The sequence below is a fragment of the Pogona vitticeps genome, chromosome 3 (assembly GCF_051106095.1).
Source record: "Pogona vitticeps strain Pit_001003342236 chromosome 3, PviZW2.1, whole genome shotgun sequence".
Lineage (NCBI taxonomy): Eukaryota > Metazoa > Chordata > Lepidosauria > Squamata > Agamidae > Pogona > Pogona vitticeps.
The window spans coordinates 187,655,783-187,673,541 of NC_135785.1; the positions used below are offsets into that span (position 1 = coordinate 187,655,783).

The 17,759-nt window shown below is 43.1% G+C and overlaps 1 protein-coding gene and 1 long non-coding RNA gene across 2 annotated transcripts in view; one reads left to right on the forward strand and one right to left on the reverse strand.

Annotated features, from left to right (window-relative positions):
• PHEX (phosphate regulating endopeptidase X-linked) overlaps positions 1–17,759 on the forward strand; it is a 153,833-nt gene that overhangs the window by 103,479 nt on the left and 32,595 nt on the right. Inside the window, exon 15 of the mRNA XM_072994286.2 lies at positions 13,347–13,405. Coding sequence (XP_072850387.2) covers positions 13,347–13,405 — 59 coding nt within the window. The remainder of the gene's footprint in view (positions 1–13,346; positions 13,406–17,759) is intronic.
• The window catches only part of LOC140705716 (uncharacterized), a 452,706-nt gene that overhangs the window by 28,874 nt on the left and 406,073 nt on the right, over positions 1–17,759 (reverse strand). The gene's annotated exons all lie outside the window — the stretch shown is intronic.

Below are 17,759 nucleotides of genomic sequence, written 5' to 3' on the forward strand. Positions count from 1 at the left end.
GAATTCCTTGAATGCAGATTGTGTGTGATTGTCATATGAGGAACTGTAAGATACAAATCAGCTTGCTGTATTTTGAGATTGGTATTCAGGCCAGAAACATGTATTTTTCTTTATGAAACCACTCTGGTCACAAATACTGTTTGTTATCTTATTTGTAATAGACTAACATAACTAGCACCTTGGAAACTTCTTCCTTTGTAAATCCAATTGTGTAGTTTGGCCCTAAGTAACTAAAACTGGGTAAACATCTGCAAAAGACCTGGAGACTACCCATACCCTCTTTATTATTCCACATGGCACACCTACCACTTCTGATGAATCTGTCAGTGACCAAAAAGTCACTTCTGCTTTCTCAGGTGTGCTGAAGAAAAACAAGGGTTCCAGCTAACATTTAGTAGAATAATAGTGCCCCATGGTATCCTGATTAGCAAGCTAACTAGGTGTGGGCTGGATAGATCAAGTGGCAGGTGGACACACAATTGGCTACAGAATCCTGCTCAGAGGGGGATGATTAATGGGTTCTTCGCTAACTGGGAGGAGGCAACTAGTGGGGTACCCCAAGGCTCAGTCCTGGGCCTGGTGCTCTTCAAATATTTTTATTAATGACTTGGATGAGGGAGTGCAGGAAATGCTTGTCAGATTTGCAGATGATACCAAATCGGGTGGAATAGCTAATACCCTAGAAGACAGAAACAAAATTCAAAATGACCTTGATAGGATGGAGCACTGGGCTGAAAGCAACAGAATGAAATTCCACAAGGATAAGTGCAAAGTACTCTACCTTGGAAAAAGAAACCAATTGCATAGTTACAAGATGGGGGAATACTTGGCGCAGTAAAACTACGAGCGAGAAGGATCTTGAAATTGTTGTAGATCTCAAGTTAAATATGAACCGAAAGTGTGAGGTGGCTACAAAAAAAGGCAAATGCTATTTTAGGCTGCATTAATAGAAGTACAGTTTCCAAATCCTGTGAGGTGCTAGTCTCCCTCTATTCAGCACTGGTTAGGCCTCACCACACTTCAAGAAGGATGCTAACAAATTGGAACAAGTTCAGAGGAGGGCAACAAGGATGATCAGAGGACTGGAAACCAAGCCTTATGAGGAAAGGTTGAAAGAACTGGGCATGTTTAACCTTGAGAAAAGAAGACTGAGGGGTGATATGATAGCACTTTTCAAATATTTGGAGGGCTGTCATATAGAGGAGGGGCAAGATCTGTTCTCAATCATCCCAGAGTGCAGGACACACAACAATGGGTGCAAGTTAAAGGAAGCCAGATTTTGGTTGAATATCATGGAAAACATCCTGTTAGAGCAGTACAGCAGTGGAACCTTGGGAGCTGGTGAGTGCTCCAACACTGGAGGTACTGAAGAAAAACTTAGATAATCACCTGGCAGATATGCTTTGATTGTATTCCTGCATTGAGTTGGGGGTTGGACATGATGGCCTTGTACACCCTTTCCAAATTCACTTTTCTATGATTCTATGAATAGTGTTCCCTGGAAGCTTTTTGAAGGGATAGTTTTCGATTTTTGCTGATTGTTTCTGCAGTGGAGTGTTTCGTATGACTCTAGATGGGGTTTCTAAGAAATTCACATTAAAGGGACTGGTTTTGAAACCCTCTTTAGTGGTGAGAAATGATGGGAAATACTAGTTCATTGGCATCTGAATGCCAATGATGGGAAATACTAGTTCATTGGCTCCATTTCCTCAGGAAGTTTTGTCTAGGAAGGAAGCAGAGGTACTGGCTTTATGGGCTTTTCTGGCTTATTCTCTCTGTTCCCCCCCCCTTCCCCTTGGTTAAATTGGGACTTCCCAGGAGAGCTTTCCTCCATTTCCTCAGGAAGTTTTGTCTAGGAAGGAAGCAGAGGTACTGGCTTTATGGGCTTTTCTGGCTTATTCTCTCTGTTCCCCCCCCCTCCGCATGGTTAAATTGGGACTTCCCAGGAGAGCTTTCCTCCATTTCCTCAGGAAGTTTTGTCTAGGAAGGAAGCAGAGGTACTGGCTTTATGGGCTTTTCTGGCTTATTCTCTCTGTTTCCCCCCCCCCTCCGCATGGTTAAATTGGGACTTCCCAGGAGAGCTTTCCTCCATTTCCTCAGGAAGTTTTGTCTAGGAAGGAAGCAGAGGTACTGGCTTTATGGGCTTTTCTGGCTTATTCTCTCTGTTTCCCCCCCCCCTCCGCATGGTTAAATTGGGACTTCCCAGGAGAGCTTTCCTCCATTTCCTCAGGAAGTTTTGTCTAGGAAGGAAGCAGAGGTACTGGCTTTATGGGCTTTTCTGGCTTATTCTCTCTGTTTCCCCCCCCCCTCCGCATGGTTAAATTGGGACTTCCCAGGAGAGCTTTCCTCCATTTCCTCAGGAAGTTTTGTCTAGGAAGGAAGCAGAGGTACTGGCTTTATGGGCTTTTCTGGCTTATTCTCTCTGTTTCCCCCCCCTCCGCATGGTTAAATTGGGACTTCCCAGGAGAGCTTTCCTCCATTTCCTCAGGAAGTTTTGTCTAGGAAGGAAGCAGAGGTACTGGCTTTATGGGCTTTTCTGGCTTATTCTCTCTGTTTCCCCCCCCCCTCCGCATGGTTAAATTGGGACTTCCCAGGAGAGCTTTCCTCCATTTCCTCAGGAAGTTTTGTCTAGGAAGGAAGCAGAGGTACTGGCTTTATGGGCTTTTCTGGCTTATTCTCTCTGTTCCCCCCCCCTCCGCATGGTTAAATTGGGACTTCCCAGGACCGCGCACCTAACGGCGCGCGAAACTGTCAAATACTCCTACCCTATCTACGATCCCATCTCCGTCCTTAACATGGTAGATATGCATGGCCTGTGGGAAGGTGGAGTTTTAGCTTTGAAGGAGGCTGAGCAGGAGAGCATGTCAAATGGCGTGCTAAATCTTCAAATCCTATCTCTACCGAAATTTGATACATTGGAATGACAACAAACATAGAACACTTCCACACTATTAGAGAGGAGGCCGGGTAGGTGGGGCTCGTCAGCCCTGGAAGGCAGCCCATCTAGGAGAAGGAAAACTCCGACTTCAAACCTCCACTGCCTTGTGGCTATATCCACTTATGGAAAGGGCTTCAGGAGATAACCTCGAGGCAAAATCCGGAGCCGGAGTCCCGGAGGCAGTTTATATCATTCCGCCAACTCCTGCAACGTCACTGGAACCAATTGTACTGGCTCTTGCCTTTCCACTGGACAATTTCAGTGACGTGGAGAGGGGGGATTTGCTGCTTGGGTAACAGCCTATCCTCCATACTATTTTACCCAGGCTTCGTGCTCTGGAGAGGACACTCCAGCTTCGCATACAGCGTCGAAACAACACGGGAAGTAGCAGTTACCGGTTATAAGTCCTTGCTCAATTGGCGTAGAGCATGACGCCAGGGGCTACTTCTGACGGTGGGAGAGGTCATTACACCTCACCAGGTAGATACCGCCCGCCTTAAGCTGGGCAGCCCCCAGCCAGTAAGGTGCTACCTCGCCACGGTCTGTTAACTTCACGGGGTGCGTGGGGTTTAGGGTCAAACCCGACAAGCAGATCGATAACTGTGCACCATGCAACAATCGTAAGAAAACGCCTGCCCTAAAGCTGGGCACCTGGAATGTACGGACAATGACCCCTGGCTTTCCTGACTACGGCTTTCCTAATGACCTGCAAGAAATAGATGATGTGCGCAAGACAGCTGTCATTGACATGGAACTGAGTAGACTGCAGATGGACATTGTTGCCCTGCAAGAGACAAGATTGCCAGACTCGGGATCTGTCAAGGAAAAAAACTTCTCATTCTTCTGGCAGGGAAAACCATCGAATGAGACCAGGGAATATGGTGTTGGCTTTGCAGTCAGAAATACTCTCCTGAGATGCATTGTTCCACCTACTGTGGGGAGTGAAAGAATCCTGTCTCTGCAGCTCCACTCATCAGCAGGACCAGTAACCCTCATTAGTGCATATGCACCAACACTGTCATCCACTCCAGAAGTGAAAGACAAATTCTATGACGATCTGGCAGCTGCTATCAAAAAAGTCCCTGAAAGAGAGGCACTGTTCATTCTTGGAGACTTTAACGCTAGAGTTGGTGCTGATCATAATTCTTGGCCCACTTGTCTAGGTCGTTTTGGCATTGGAAAGATGAATGAAAATGGCCAGCGCTTGCTGGAGCTTTGCTGCCATTATGGTCTTTGCGTCAGCAACACATTCTTTAACACGAAGCTGCAACACAGAGTTTCCTGGAGACATCCAAGATCCAAGCATTGGCATCAGCTCGATCTAATCCTCACTAGACGTTCCAGCCTTCCTAGTATTACGATCACACGCAGTTACCAGAGTGCTGATTGTGATACTGATCACTCCCTGGTGTGTAGTAGAGTAAAACTGCGAACAAAGATAGTATATCACACGAAAAAGGAAGGAAGACCACGTATTGACATCAGCAAGACTCGCGATCAAAGAAAAGTGAAAGAATTTGCCCAAGCACTTGAAGAAGCCCTTCCAGGTCCGGCTACTGCAAATGCACCTGAACGATGGGAACACTTCAAGAACACTGTCTATAACACCGCCTTGTCCACCTTTGGCAAGAAGACCCAAAAGGTGGCTGACTGGTTCGAAGCCCATTCAGAGGAGTTAATGCCAGCCATCGAGGTTAAGAGAAGAGCACTAGCAGCATACAAAGCCTGTCCTAGCGAGTACAACTTGCAAGCTCTTCGAGCTGCTCGCAGCCAAGTCCAACAGGCTGCCAGGAGATGCTCCAACGACTATTGGCTCCAGCTCAGCTCTCATATACAGTTAGCAGCGGACACAGGTAACATCAAAGGAATGTATGATGGTATCAAGCAGGCCTTAGGTCCAATACAGAAGAAATCTGCTCCCTTGAAGTCTGCTACAGGTGTGCTCATCCAGGACCGAGCACAGCAGATGGAACGCTGGGTACAGCACTACTCTGAGCTATATTCCAGAGAGAATGTAGTAACCGAAGAAGCATTAAATAACATTGAGTGCCTACCTGTCTTGGAAGAGCTGGACAGCGAACCAACCCTAGCAGAAATAAAAGCGGCCTTGGACTCCCTCGCCTCCGGCAAGGCACCTGGAAAGGATAACATCCCTGCTGAAGTGCTGAAATGCTGTAAGGAGATCATCACCACTGAACTGTACGAAATCTTTTGTCTCTGCTGGAGGGAAGGTGGAGTACCACAGGACATGAAGGATGCAAACATTGTCACATTGTACAAGAACAAAGGAGACAGGGGTGACTGCAATAACTACCGTGGCATCTCTCTTCTTAGCGTTGTAGGGAAGCTGCTTGCCCGTGTTGTTCTGAAGAGGCTCCAGGTGCTTGCAGACAGAGTCTATCCAGAATCACAGTGCGGATTTCGAGCTAATAGATCCACCACTGACATGGTATTCTCCTTCCGACAGCTGCAGGAGAAATGCAGGGAACAAGAACAGCCGCTCTTAGTGGCCTTCATAGACCTTACAAAAGCATTTGATCTGGTTAGCAGGGATGGCCTTTTTAAAATACTTCCCAAGATTGGATGTCCACCTCGTCTCCTTAACATCATCAGATCTTTCCATGAGGGAATGAAAGGCACTGTAGTTTTTGACGGCTCAACATCAGACCCCTTTGACATCCGAAGCGGAGTGAAACAGGGCTGTGTCCTCGCACCAACACTTTTTGGGATCTTTTTTGCTGTCATGCTGAAGCATGCCTTTGGAACTGCAACCGAGGGTGTCTATCTCCGGACTAGATCAGACGGAAAGCTCTTTAATCTCTCCAGATTGAGAGCGAAGACCAAAGTCCAACTGAAATGCATGCGGGACTTCCTCTTCGCAGATGATGCAGCCATCGTTGCCCACTCTGCTGAAGACCTCCAACAACTCATGAATCGTTTCAGCAAGGCCTGCCAAGACTTTGGACTAACAATCAGCCTGAAGAAAACACAACTCATGGGCCAGGGCGTGGACTCACCTCCTTCCATTACCATCTCTACACAAGAATTGGAGGTTGTTCATGACTTTGTGTACCTTGGCTCAACCATCTCTGACACCCTCTCTCTGGATGTTGAGCTGGATAAACGCATTGGCAAAGCAGCCACCATGTTCTCTAGACTCACAAAGAGAGTATGGCTCAATAAGAAGCTGACGACACATACAAAGATCCAAGTCTATAGAGCCTGTGTCCTAAGCACACTCCTGTACTGCAGCGAGTCCTGGACCCTTTGTGCACGGCAGGAGAGGAAGCTGAACACGTTCCATATGCGTTGCCTCCGACGGATTTTTGGCATCACCTGGCAGGACAAAGTCCCAAACAGAGTAGTCCTAGAACGAGCTGGAATTTTCAGCATGAATACATTGCTGAAACAGCGACGTCTACGTTGGCTTGGGCACGTCGTGAGAATGGCTGATGGTCGGATTCCAAAGGACCTCCTGTATGGAGAATTAGTGCAGGGAAATCGCCCCAGAGGGAGACCACAGCTGCGATATAAGGACGTCTGCAAGCGAGATCTGAAGGCCTTAGGAATAGACCTCAACAGATGGGAAACCCTGACATCTGAGCGTTCAGCCTGGAGGCAGGCACTGCATCGTGGCCTCTCCCAATTTGAAGCGACCCTTGCCCAGCAGGCCGAGGCAAAGAGTAATTCACAAAAGCAGCAAAACCAGGGAGCTGGACAGGGGACAGATTGGATTTGTCTTCAGTGTGGAAGGGATTGTCACTCTCGAATTGGCCTCCTCAGCCACACTAGACGCTGTTCCAAGTCCTCCATACAGAGCATGCTACCATAGTCTTTCGAGACTGAAGGATGCCTAACTCTTGGCATCTGAAAGACAAAATGCACCCCTCCCTGTTATATGTCCCTGCAATAAAATACAGGTATGAGCCTATTCATGAGCAGACATGTAATTCTTGTTTTCTGTGTGACCTTGATATACCTGTAGAAATTTTTTGTCACATGCCTACTTCCAGACAGTACATCTTGCCATGCCGCAGAAAACAGCAGCAAATTGTCTTGGAAACCTTCTGACACAGTGCCTCCCTGAACTATTTGTACATTGCACTATGTGACATTCCCTCTTTATTATTCTCTGCTCCTCAGAGACTGTGCAAGATGTTCCACTGCCTCAAGTAGAAAGGTGGGGTGGGGCAAAGCACTGCTGCTTCTCCCCTCCTCCCCTCCCACCCCACCCAGCACCACCTGCCAAGATTGGGTGTGAGGATGCTTTCTAGAGACACAAATTGGCTGCAAAAAGTTCAGATGATCTCTTTGACCTTCTAGTCTACAATTCCTTGGTCTGAGGACAGACCACTTTGAGTGAGCCAGTTGAATTTGGCATCTTTCTGAGGCCTTTGCTGGCCACTTCGTGTGGTTGGCATAGCTCTCCAGAGTGCAACCCACCTCTTCTCCCATGTCTCACTAACATGCACAGTTGCTCCAGGGACCTTCATTGCCTGCTTTCAGTGTCTAGCACTTGCTCTTTAAAGACTCCACTGTGGTGTCATCTTGAGAAAGCATAGAGGAACTGCATTCCCTGCCCACATCACTTTGCTTTCTGAGATGGAGCATTCAGGTTGTCTCAGGGGATGACCATCTGCTCACCAGATTTGATGAAAATCTGCAAATCCAGGTCACCCACTTGAGCAAGATCCTGGAACCAATTGTGCAGATCCATAAGGAAATATACACTGTGCTAACTGGGCTGTCAGAATCTTTTCCTGTTTTGAACTCAGTGCTTTTTAAAGTAGTAAATGTGTGCAAGACATTTAGAAAGATTTCAAGACTAACAACACCATGGATGTACAAAAGGAGGAAGGGAGGAAAGTATTTTGTTTTGTAATACAAAATATTACAAAAATTGCCCAACAGTGAATATTTGGAAGAAATGAAATTTTGTTCAAGATATCCTAACAATTTAAACCTTAAGCATTAGTAGAGGGCTTTCAAGGAAGGATAGAAGGATAGCTTTGATATACTTTGGTTAAACCTGATAGATTACTTTTTGTTAGAACTTGAGCAGAAAGAAGGCTATGAGACAACTGAAGCAGATATGAATAAAGAGACAGGGTCAAAGGTGGAGACCATGGAAAAGACTTGAAATCTGCAGTGGCATTTTAAATTTCCAATAAAAGTGTCCAGTGTCCCTGCAGGTCATTGCAAAAGTCATTCAGGGCTGCCCTGCGTAAAAGCACCTCTTTATAGATGGTGTGCTGCTGTATTTCAAATTAGTTTATTTGGCTGCTGCCATAAATTACTCTGAAATTGGAATGCAGTCAACCCTGTTAAATATTTTCTCCCGACTTTTCGCCATAGATGTCAGTCATCTCCTCACTTCTATTATCTTACAGAAAATATATCTGCTGCCTTACCATTTTAATAAAAAGCCTTTCCAAACTGGTGGTTGGAGAGAATTAGGTCATGCTTTACATGCCTCCTAAATAAATTCTGCAAGGTTAATTATAATTTTTCTGTAGATATCTAATTTCAGGTATTCAAAGATTTTTTTTTTAATTTTGGTTGACTAAAACTCCTGCTTGTTCAAAGACTTACAGAGATCTGCCAAATGGCAATGAATATGCATTGCCCGTTTAATTTCCTTATACAGAATGATTAAGTCTGTAATCAATTAATCCAATTAAGGACATGACTATATAGAGTTCTTTCTGACGTTGTTCCTTTGAGAATCATAGGATGAAAAAAAAAACTTGCAATTGGAAAAGGGGCACATTTAAGGAGCTTCCCTTTCATGGAATGCTGTGTGTAATAAACCCAAGTCTTTTTCTTAATATAATCTTTACTCCCAGCTTTTGAGGAAAGCAGATGGGAGGGTTAATGTACTTTAGCCTTGCGAAATATTTGAGAATTCTTTCTGGAAAATACATGAGGTACAACATGTTCCAATTAATGTCTCAAAGTGAACGATAGTTCATCACACCTGCTTTTAAATCAACAAGAAGTTGATTTAACACATAATACCTTGGTGTGTTTCTTGACATTTGGTTTCCAATTGCACAATGTTTCGGTATTCTGGTGGAAGTGTTCTATTTCAGCCTGTGTTGACATGCTTCAATCATGTCTCTGTGTGAGAGTACACTGTCTTCCCAACCAGATCTTTATATGTACTTCTAGCATGCCAAGCTATCTCCTCCACTTTGCTGTAGGAGCTTTGCCTTCATTTTACTGTATCTAAATCCTGTTAATCAATCAATTAGATGCCATCATGTTGATTCTGGCTTATGGCAACTCTGTCCAGGGTTTTCTATATACAGAGTATTCAGAAATGGCGTGTCATTCTCTTTTTTGATGAGTGGGGTGCTCGGAGACTGTCCACCCTTGCCTAAGATCCCACAGGCTGGCTCTCCTTCAAGGGACAGCAGGGAACTGAAATCCTGACCTCAGCTCAGCAGCTAAGTTTTCCATCTCAGTGAGCTATCCAGTCAGCTACTTCATTCTTAATCTGAGTATATTCCCAGTGTGAGTGCGTTCTCTCTCCTTGGGATTGACTCTCTGTGTTGCTATGATAGCATGCTGGTAAAGTGACGCATAAGCCATAATCAACCTTGGGCAAATTACCAGGTTCTGGCCTCTGGATACATTTGATTCACTGCTTGCTTTCCCTGATATTATGAAGACATGACCACATGAGGGGAAGAGAGCATGATATTATTGTGAATGAGCACAATGCCCTCAACCCTTCTCAGCCAGCACTGGTATAGAGGAAGCAAATGTGTAACATGGCACATGACATGCACAGTGGCAGGGAGGCTCTGGTGCCATGGGCATGGCCTTGCCTGCTTAATCCCTTACCATGCCCACATGGGAGTGGTACACATCCCAACAATGTGCAGTAACTTTTAAGACCAAATAAGGAGTGAGGCGTGGAAGAGGAAGACTAATAGGAGTGTGGATTAAGTTGCAGTAGGAACCTCAAGGGAAAGAAATTAACATACATTGGGAAGCAGAGTTATCATGATCAGTGTCTCTTTTCGCTCTTTGCTTCCAGATTCCATTTGGAGAGATTATGGAGACTTGCATTTAAAATCAGAGTACCTTTCAGATATGCCCTGTTGATACATGGGCTTTTTCATCCATTTGATAACTTTTTAGCAGAGGTTAGAAAGTCCTCCTCCGCTTTTATTTTTTTAAAGGCCTTCTCCTTTCTTTTCACTAATACAAATTCAATAAATGTACCTCAAATAGCATAAAAATATGTGAACTTATTTCCTGTCTTTTCATCTTCAGTTCAGTAGTCAAATTTATCATTTAATGCAATGTCCCATACCTCATTATACCAATCTTCTAATTTAACATCATTTTTATCTTTCCAGAAACTAGCTATTAATATTCTAGCACTTGTCATAAAATTGGAAATAAATTCCTTTGAGCAATAATCAAGTTCTATCTTATAAAAAAGTGACAACAAAGGAATTTTAGAATTGACTTTGATATCTTTTCCAAATACAGTATATCACATCTTTCCTTAAAAAATAGTTTCCAAAATTTCTTAATCTATTTACACTCCCACCACATATGATAATACATGCCAATTTCTTCATCACATTTCCAACATGCCTTACAATAGTCTGAATTTATTATATTCAATTTCACTGGAGTCATATACCACCTTAAACTAACTTTTTTAAAATTTCCCTTTATTCTTACTGACATTAATCTTAAAACTCTCATCTTCCAAATTTTTGTCCAATCCTGTTTTATTTTCTGTCTTTAAATCATGTTCCCAAATTGATTTCAAACCTACTATTTCTGTCTCTTTTTCCTCTTGTTCCAAAATTAGGTTATAAATTCTACTTACTACTCCCTTCCTCAAAGCATCTTTTTGCATGTCTTCATGTGATGATAGGAATTATTTGTACTTAGTACATTCTCTACATTTGCCATTTAGTTTTGAACCATTTCTTTGTCCAACTATCTAATTGGATATAATTATACAGGGGTATCTCGACTTATCAACTTAATCCATATTGGAACGCCGTTCATAAGTCGAAATGTTCGTAAGTCGAAGCACCATTTCCCATTGAAATGCATGGGAATGGGATTAATCTGTTCCAGCATTTCCAACAACAACAACAACAACAACAACAACAACAACAACAACAACAACAACAACAGAGCAAGTCCCACGCTGGGACTGCAAAAAAATAATAATAATCCAAAAAAAAAACACAACACAGCACAGAAACATAACCCCCCCAGTCCAAACCCACCCTCCAAACCCCACCCAGAACAGTTTTTTAAAAAGGAAAAAGGAGCATCTTACCCGCCCAAAGCCTCCTCAGCCTCCCGGCACTCCGCTGCCTCTGCCGCCGCCAGGGGTGAGTGGCCAAGTGCCTGGCCAACTCAAGCCTCCCGGTGCTGGGTGACCACTGGCTCTGATTGCAGCGACAGGGGATCCCTAGGAGGTCTCCCAGGACTTCCCCGTCACCATCGAAGACCTCCTGGGGGTCCCCTGCCACCACAATTGGTGCCTTCAGGCTTTCCTGGGGGTAGACCAGGCCTACCAGGGGAAGCCCTCAGATTCAAACATCAGATTCCAATAATTTAGTTTTTAAATTCTCATTTATATAATTTTCTATATTTTCTTTCAGTACATTGTTTCCTTTATATATTTCTGATAAAATATCTTCAATTTATCTTTCATTATATTACCTGATCTATCTTTAATTACCTCAACTGTGTCTTTTAATCTTGTTTTTACACATTGTAGCTAATAATTTTGAATTTTTATTACTAAATTTAAAAAAATCATCTTTATATACATCAAATCCCTCTGGCCTTTCTCTATCTCTAGGTTTTCTAGTTCCTTTTTCTTTACCTGAATTTCTGCCAATACCCCTCTCCCGCTTTTAAAGGAATTAATTATTGCTGTAGTGCCAAAGCCCCCAGAAGTCATTAGAGCTATATTTTAAAAGTAATTCTGCTTCCCAAAGAAAAACAACAACTAAAAGAGTTACTTTTGAAAACACACAAACATCTAAATGCTGGAAACTGCTGGCTTCTGGTAGAAACATTCTCCTCTTTTCCACCTCATTATCACAGTGACATCCACATCACAGAAGTATTGCTTGAATCATATGACATTGTTTCTCTTCCTCTTAGTGAGGCCACACTTCTGTATTAATAAAAGTAGTTTAAAATGTACTGTTAAAGTTCAAAAGGATGTGAAGTTATCTCTTATGAAGCTGTAATTGTAATGTAACAGTTATATAAATTTCTAAATATATAAATGTCTAGTTATATAAATGTCTAATGGCTCTAAATGTCTCTTTTATGGAACGAGTGTGACTTGGAGTCCTATAGATGAGAAAAGATCCATATTATAAGATAACAGTTGTTGATTGTTGAGTTGACTACTCTGAACATTCTGCAGACTGTAGAACATCTGGAGGCCAATAAGCCTCTTTTAATTTGCCCCAGTTTCTAAAATGGTGCTCATGTTTTTCTATTGAAAAACTCATTAAAGCAACTAATTCAATGGCTCCACTCTACTTGGAACTAGCATTAGTTTTACACCTCAATCTTCAAAGTTCCACGAGACCTTTTATTGTTTTTTATAGTTTGGTGGTTTCCCTCTACTCAGTTTAGCTCTGATACTTGGGCAGGTGGAGAGAATGCTTGTGCTGAAATTATCCCACACAGGATAATTAGGGACAGAAGAAATTCTGTGATGTGAAAATGTTGTGGATACCCAAGCAAAATTTTGGTTACAGAATTTCTAATGGTCAAAATACATTTGATGGAAAGGAAAGGGGAACTTCTTAAGTCAAAATCAGCTTGTTTTGTTTGATCATTAGGAGGTAGGCACAGGTTTTGTTTAGATGTTTGATTGGTCAGTCATGAAGGTCAGCTAGATTTATGTCTCTGGAACACTAACTAGCTTCACCTTCGCTAATGGTGTGCTACGTGTAACTTACAGTTCAAACTTGAACTAAAAATGTGTCTAGAAGCTTGTAGATGCACAAAGCTGACTTGTTGAACACAGTGGTTGACACTTATCAGTCAAACTATGATCAGCTCATTAGACACAGATGGGTGGGGATTAATGTATGTATATTAAAAATTTCCCTGCATACTCATTGTTTCATCAGGTGAAGTGTGCTGCAATTTATGAGTTTATGCTAAATAAAACTTCTTAGTCTTCCATGTGCCATAGGACTCTTGGTTATTTTTAAAAAGGTCTTCACTAGATACTTGCTTTGACTTCTGTCACAAATAGGAACTGGAAACAGGAGTGATGCTTGACTTTTTACATATCTAATTGCACAGTTTCTAATGTTTCTTGTTTTACAAAGTTGTCTATATATTCTCAAAGTCATAAGAGTCAATTTTGTTCTTACTGTTTCAACAGGTGGTTTACTAGTCCAACTACTGTTAATGCTTTTTACAGTGCATCTACAAATCAAATCAGTGAGTATTTCCTTTTTGAAAATTACATTTTAATTATTCACATGAGGTAAAAATACATTCTTCATCCTCTGGAAGCAGCATCCGTTCCTGGAACATCAAAGTAACATTTCACATAGGAGCCTCCAGTGGGTAAATGAGCTCTGGGCCAGGAAGAAAAATAATACCAGCTGATGCTATTCTGATTCTAAGAATAGCCAAATACATTGTCATCATAGCACAAGAGCTGCTTCAGTGCAGCATTCAGGTCCCCTGCTATGTTGGTAATATTGCTTACAGGCAGATGACATGGTTACTTCCAATATATGACACAGTTAGTTTCATCGTTTTTGTTTTTGGGGGCATTCTTTTGGAGACTAATGTGGAATCTGCTCATCCCATGTGATTTCTGTAGCAAAGTCACTATTTCGGCTGTATATTTTCTCAGATTTTGGGTACCTACATTTTATTTGATGGATTTGGAGTGTGGTTATTCCCCTTTTAGTGCAGAGAAATAGCGTGGAGAGATTTGCCTCATCTCACGCCTTTCCTTGAAAAAAGAAAAATGACCAATTTTTGGTTAAATGAAACAAAAATCTTTTATTTGCAGTTACAGTGGTGCCCCACAAGACGATGTTAATCCGTTCCATTGAAATCGCTGTTTAGTGAAAACATTGTCTTGCGAAAAGCGTTTCCCCATTGGAATGCATTGAAATCCGTTTAATGCGTTCCAATGGGGAAAATAGTCGTTTTGCGAAAATCGTCCATATGGAAGCCATTTTGCTAAGCGCCGATCAGCTGTTTAAATCACTGTCTTGTGAAGCATCAGTCCTGAAAACACCCGTTTTACAAAGATCGCCCATACGGAAGCCATTTTGTGAAGCCGCCGATCAGCTGTTAAAATTGTCTTCTTGTGAAGCATCGGTCTCGGGGGGAAAAAACCCATCTTGCGAAGCACGGTCCGAAACATCGTCCAGTGGAAATCGCCCATAGGAAACACTGTTTTGCGAAGCGCAATGGCGATTGCAAAACCTTGTTGTCGTGCGGATTCATCCTTTTGTGGGGTTATCGTCTTGCGAGGTACCACTGTATATCTAATAGCTAGCTAGGACAGAATAGTAGTAAATGGATTTTGATCACTGCTCAATATCTTATTCCGTGCTTCTTGTTGGTTTCCTTTTTTGTTGTTTCATTGGTTTATTGTCTCAATTCTCCATTTTTCTTAACTTCTTGAAAACTGCTGAAGACTGATTTTGATGTTTTATTTAGCTAACTAAATAACCTGGAAAACAAAATATCTGATTCTGCTAAGTTCAACAAAAATTCTTATACGTAGATTGACAGAATGAAATGTGCTCCATTCTATTACTCATTGCAACAGCACAAGTACTTTGTTATGTGTAGTCACTTTTTATCTCATACCACCTTGTGCTGTGCTATCCTGCTATGGCAGATTAAACAAAACTAGATCTAAAAGAAAGACCAGGGTATCTGATGTTGGATTTCACACTCAGCTGTGTTTAACAGTATCAAGAAGTGGAGAGCTGTCATACCTAACTAATCACTCATGGGCGTGCCAGCAGTTGGGCTCTGTATCTCTCCTGCTGACCTTTCTGTATCATTACCATTTGACCTTGGGATCTTGCTGTCTTTTTAAAAAGCTGTTTTTGGGAATCAGCCCATTCATATGGCATAAGCTGGTCTTGTAGAGTACTGGCCTGCTGCTCTATCTAGGCAACTGGCATGTTAGAGATACATGTTTCTGTCTATTGGTTTATCCTACAATAAATAAGTTTATCATCTCTTAAATCAGGAAGGAGTAGACTTCAGGCTTTGGGATGAGACTGCAAATTCTTCCAACGACAGCCAGAAACAAAATAGGGGTTCAGGACAGTCGCTATATATTCAGAAGGAGGAATTAGGGTAGGTCTGAGCGCTAGCTCACCATGGGATTTGTTAATTTTTTTATGAGGCAAAAAGAATATAAAAACATTGTGGCACTTTAAAGACTAAATGCTATATTTCTTCTGGGAGTGGTCTTGTCCATGAAAGCTCTCATTAAAATATAGCAGTTAGTCTTGAAGGTGCCACAATTTTTTTCTTTATTTCTTTATTTTTTTTCTTTTTGCCTGATATGCTAGCACAGACTAACATGGCTATTTCTTCTAAAACTACTGCTATTTTTTTTAAATAGATGTGTACTCACAGTCATTTTACACAAATCAATTCTTCATTTCCTGTCTCACATGTTAGTCATTCTTGCAGCTTAATTTAAAATGGAGAAAGGGATTTTTTTTTTAGTGTTGAAATTGCTGAACAATTGGTAGTCATAAATGTTTGCAGTTTAATACACTTGAGAACTGCTGGTAAAACCTAATTGAAGCACGTCCTGTCATAGAAACACACTATGCTGCTGTGTATACAGTGTGAATTTTGGCACCCTGTCTCATCTCAGCCCAGAAGGATCCCAAGCTGATGCCCTGGCATCAGGCAAGCATTGTTTTGGGATGGTAAAATGACAGTTCTATGACTGATGGCGCAAATATCTTGGAGGAAGCATTAAATATGAATATGAGAATTAGTAAGTAAAATCAGTGCCACCATATGATAATAATAATAATAATAATAAAATCTCTTCCTGGTTCTAGATGGGATGATGTTGCTACTATAGACAATAAAGAGAGACTTGGCTGGATAGTCATTGTTGTTATTGTTTAGTCGTTTAGTCGTGTCCGACTCTTTGTGACCCCATGGACCAGAGCACACCAGGCCCTCCTGTCTTCCACTGCCTCCTGGAGTTGCGTCAAATTCATGTTGGTAGTTTTGGATAGTTCAGTGAGTTGGGTACAAAGCCAAAAGTTGGCAGTTTGATTCCCCAGTGTGTGTACTAGAAGAAGAGCCAGCCTGTGTTGCTTTGGGCAAGCTGCAGAGTCCCTCAGCATCCCCAGAAGAAGGAAATAACAAGCTACATTTGAATATTCTGTATCTAGAAAATTCTGGAAAGGGCTGCCATAAGTCAGAATTGATCTAATGACATGTAATTACTATTGATTTTTCAGAAAACCTCAATATATCTCATTTTTATTTTGAGCCTAACTAGGCATTTTTGTCTTCCTTCCTGTTCATTGTCTTGGATCCAAAAAGGACACACACACACCAGGGAAGGGCGGGGGGGGGGGAAGCAGAAATATGAGTGACTCTGTCACATAAGGCATGAAGTCAACTTATAAACGTGACCCAGGATCGGGGAATTTAGTTTTGGAACTACAGTCCTCAGAACCACCTGCCGACTATGGGCACTGGATATACAGATACGGGGTTTTGAATATGGTAGTCCAAAGCTTGCTCTTTTCAAGTACTGAACATAGTCCTGCTGTCGGGGGAGTCGCCTGTGAGATCTGCCGTCCCCAGGCACTGGGTGAGAGACAGTGTCTGGGAGTATTTCTGGCCTGCACTCCCCTGGCCTTCAGGACTGGGACCCTGCTGCTGCTGCTGCTGCTGCTGCTTTGGCAACCCCACCCCTTCTGCAACACCAGCCACCTGGCTGGAGAGGAGGGAGGCTGTAAAAGCCAGAAGCCAGGGCCCTGCTAGGGCAGCGTTCCTGCTGTCGGGGGAGTCGCCTGTGAGATCTGCCGTCCCCAGGCACTGGGTGAGAGACAGTGTCTGGGAGTATTTCTGGCCTGCACTCCCCTGGCCTTCAGGACTGGGACCCTGCTGCTGCTGCTGCTGCTGCTTTGGGCAACCCCACCCCTTCTGCAACACCAGCCATCTGGCTGGGAGGGGAGAAGGGGCATTAGAAGGGTGTGTGGGTTTGTTTTGTTTGTTTTTAACTGTTATTGAGTTGCATAGAGACCCACAGTGGACCTGATGGAACAGAAAGGGGGGAGGGCGTTGGAGGGGGCAGCCACTGAGGTGGTGCTGGGTAGGGGAAGGAATGGTGGTGGGGGTAGAACATGCCCGCGTAGGAGAAGAGAGGTTAGATATCTTACATCTATCCCCTCTTCTAGTCCTACCTCCAACCAGATGGTATCAGGTGACCATATCAGCAAACCCTCGAGCCACACGGTACTGTTGATGAACGCCAGGTCAGTACAAAATAAGACTGCCCTCATCCATGATGTAATTCTGGATGAGGGTGCTGACCTGGCGTGCATTACTGAGACCTGGGTGGGAGAGGAAGGTGGTGTCCCCCTCTCCCAGCTGTGTCCTCCTGGGTACTCAGTCCAGCACCAGTGTCGCTCGGAGGGTCGGGGAGGGGGAGTTGCTATAGTCTATAGGAGTTCTGTCTCCTTGACCAGGATTCCTATCCCTTTGAGAGGAGGTCTTGAGGGCCTGTATTGTGTGTTGGGCTCACGAGACAGATTAGGGATTCTGTTGG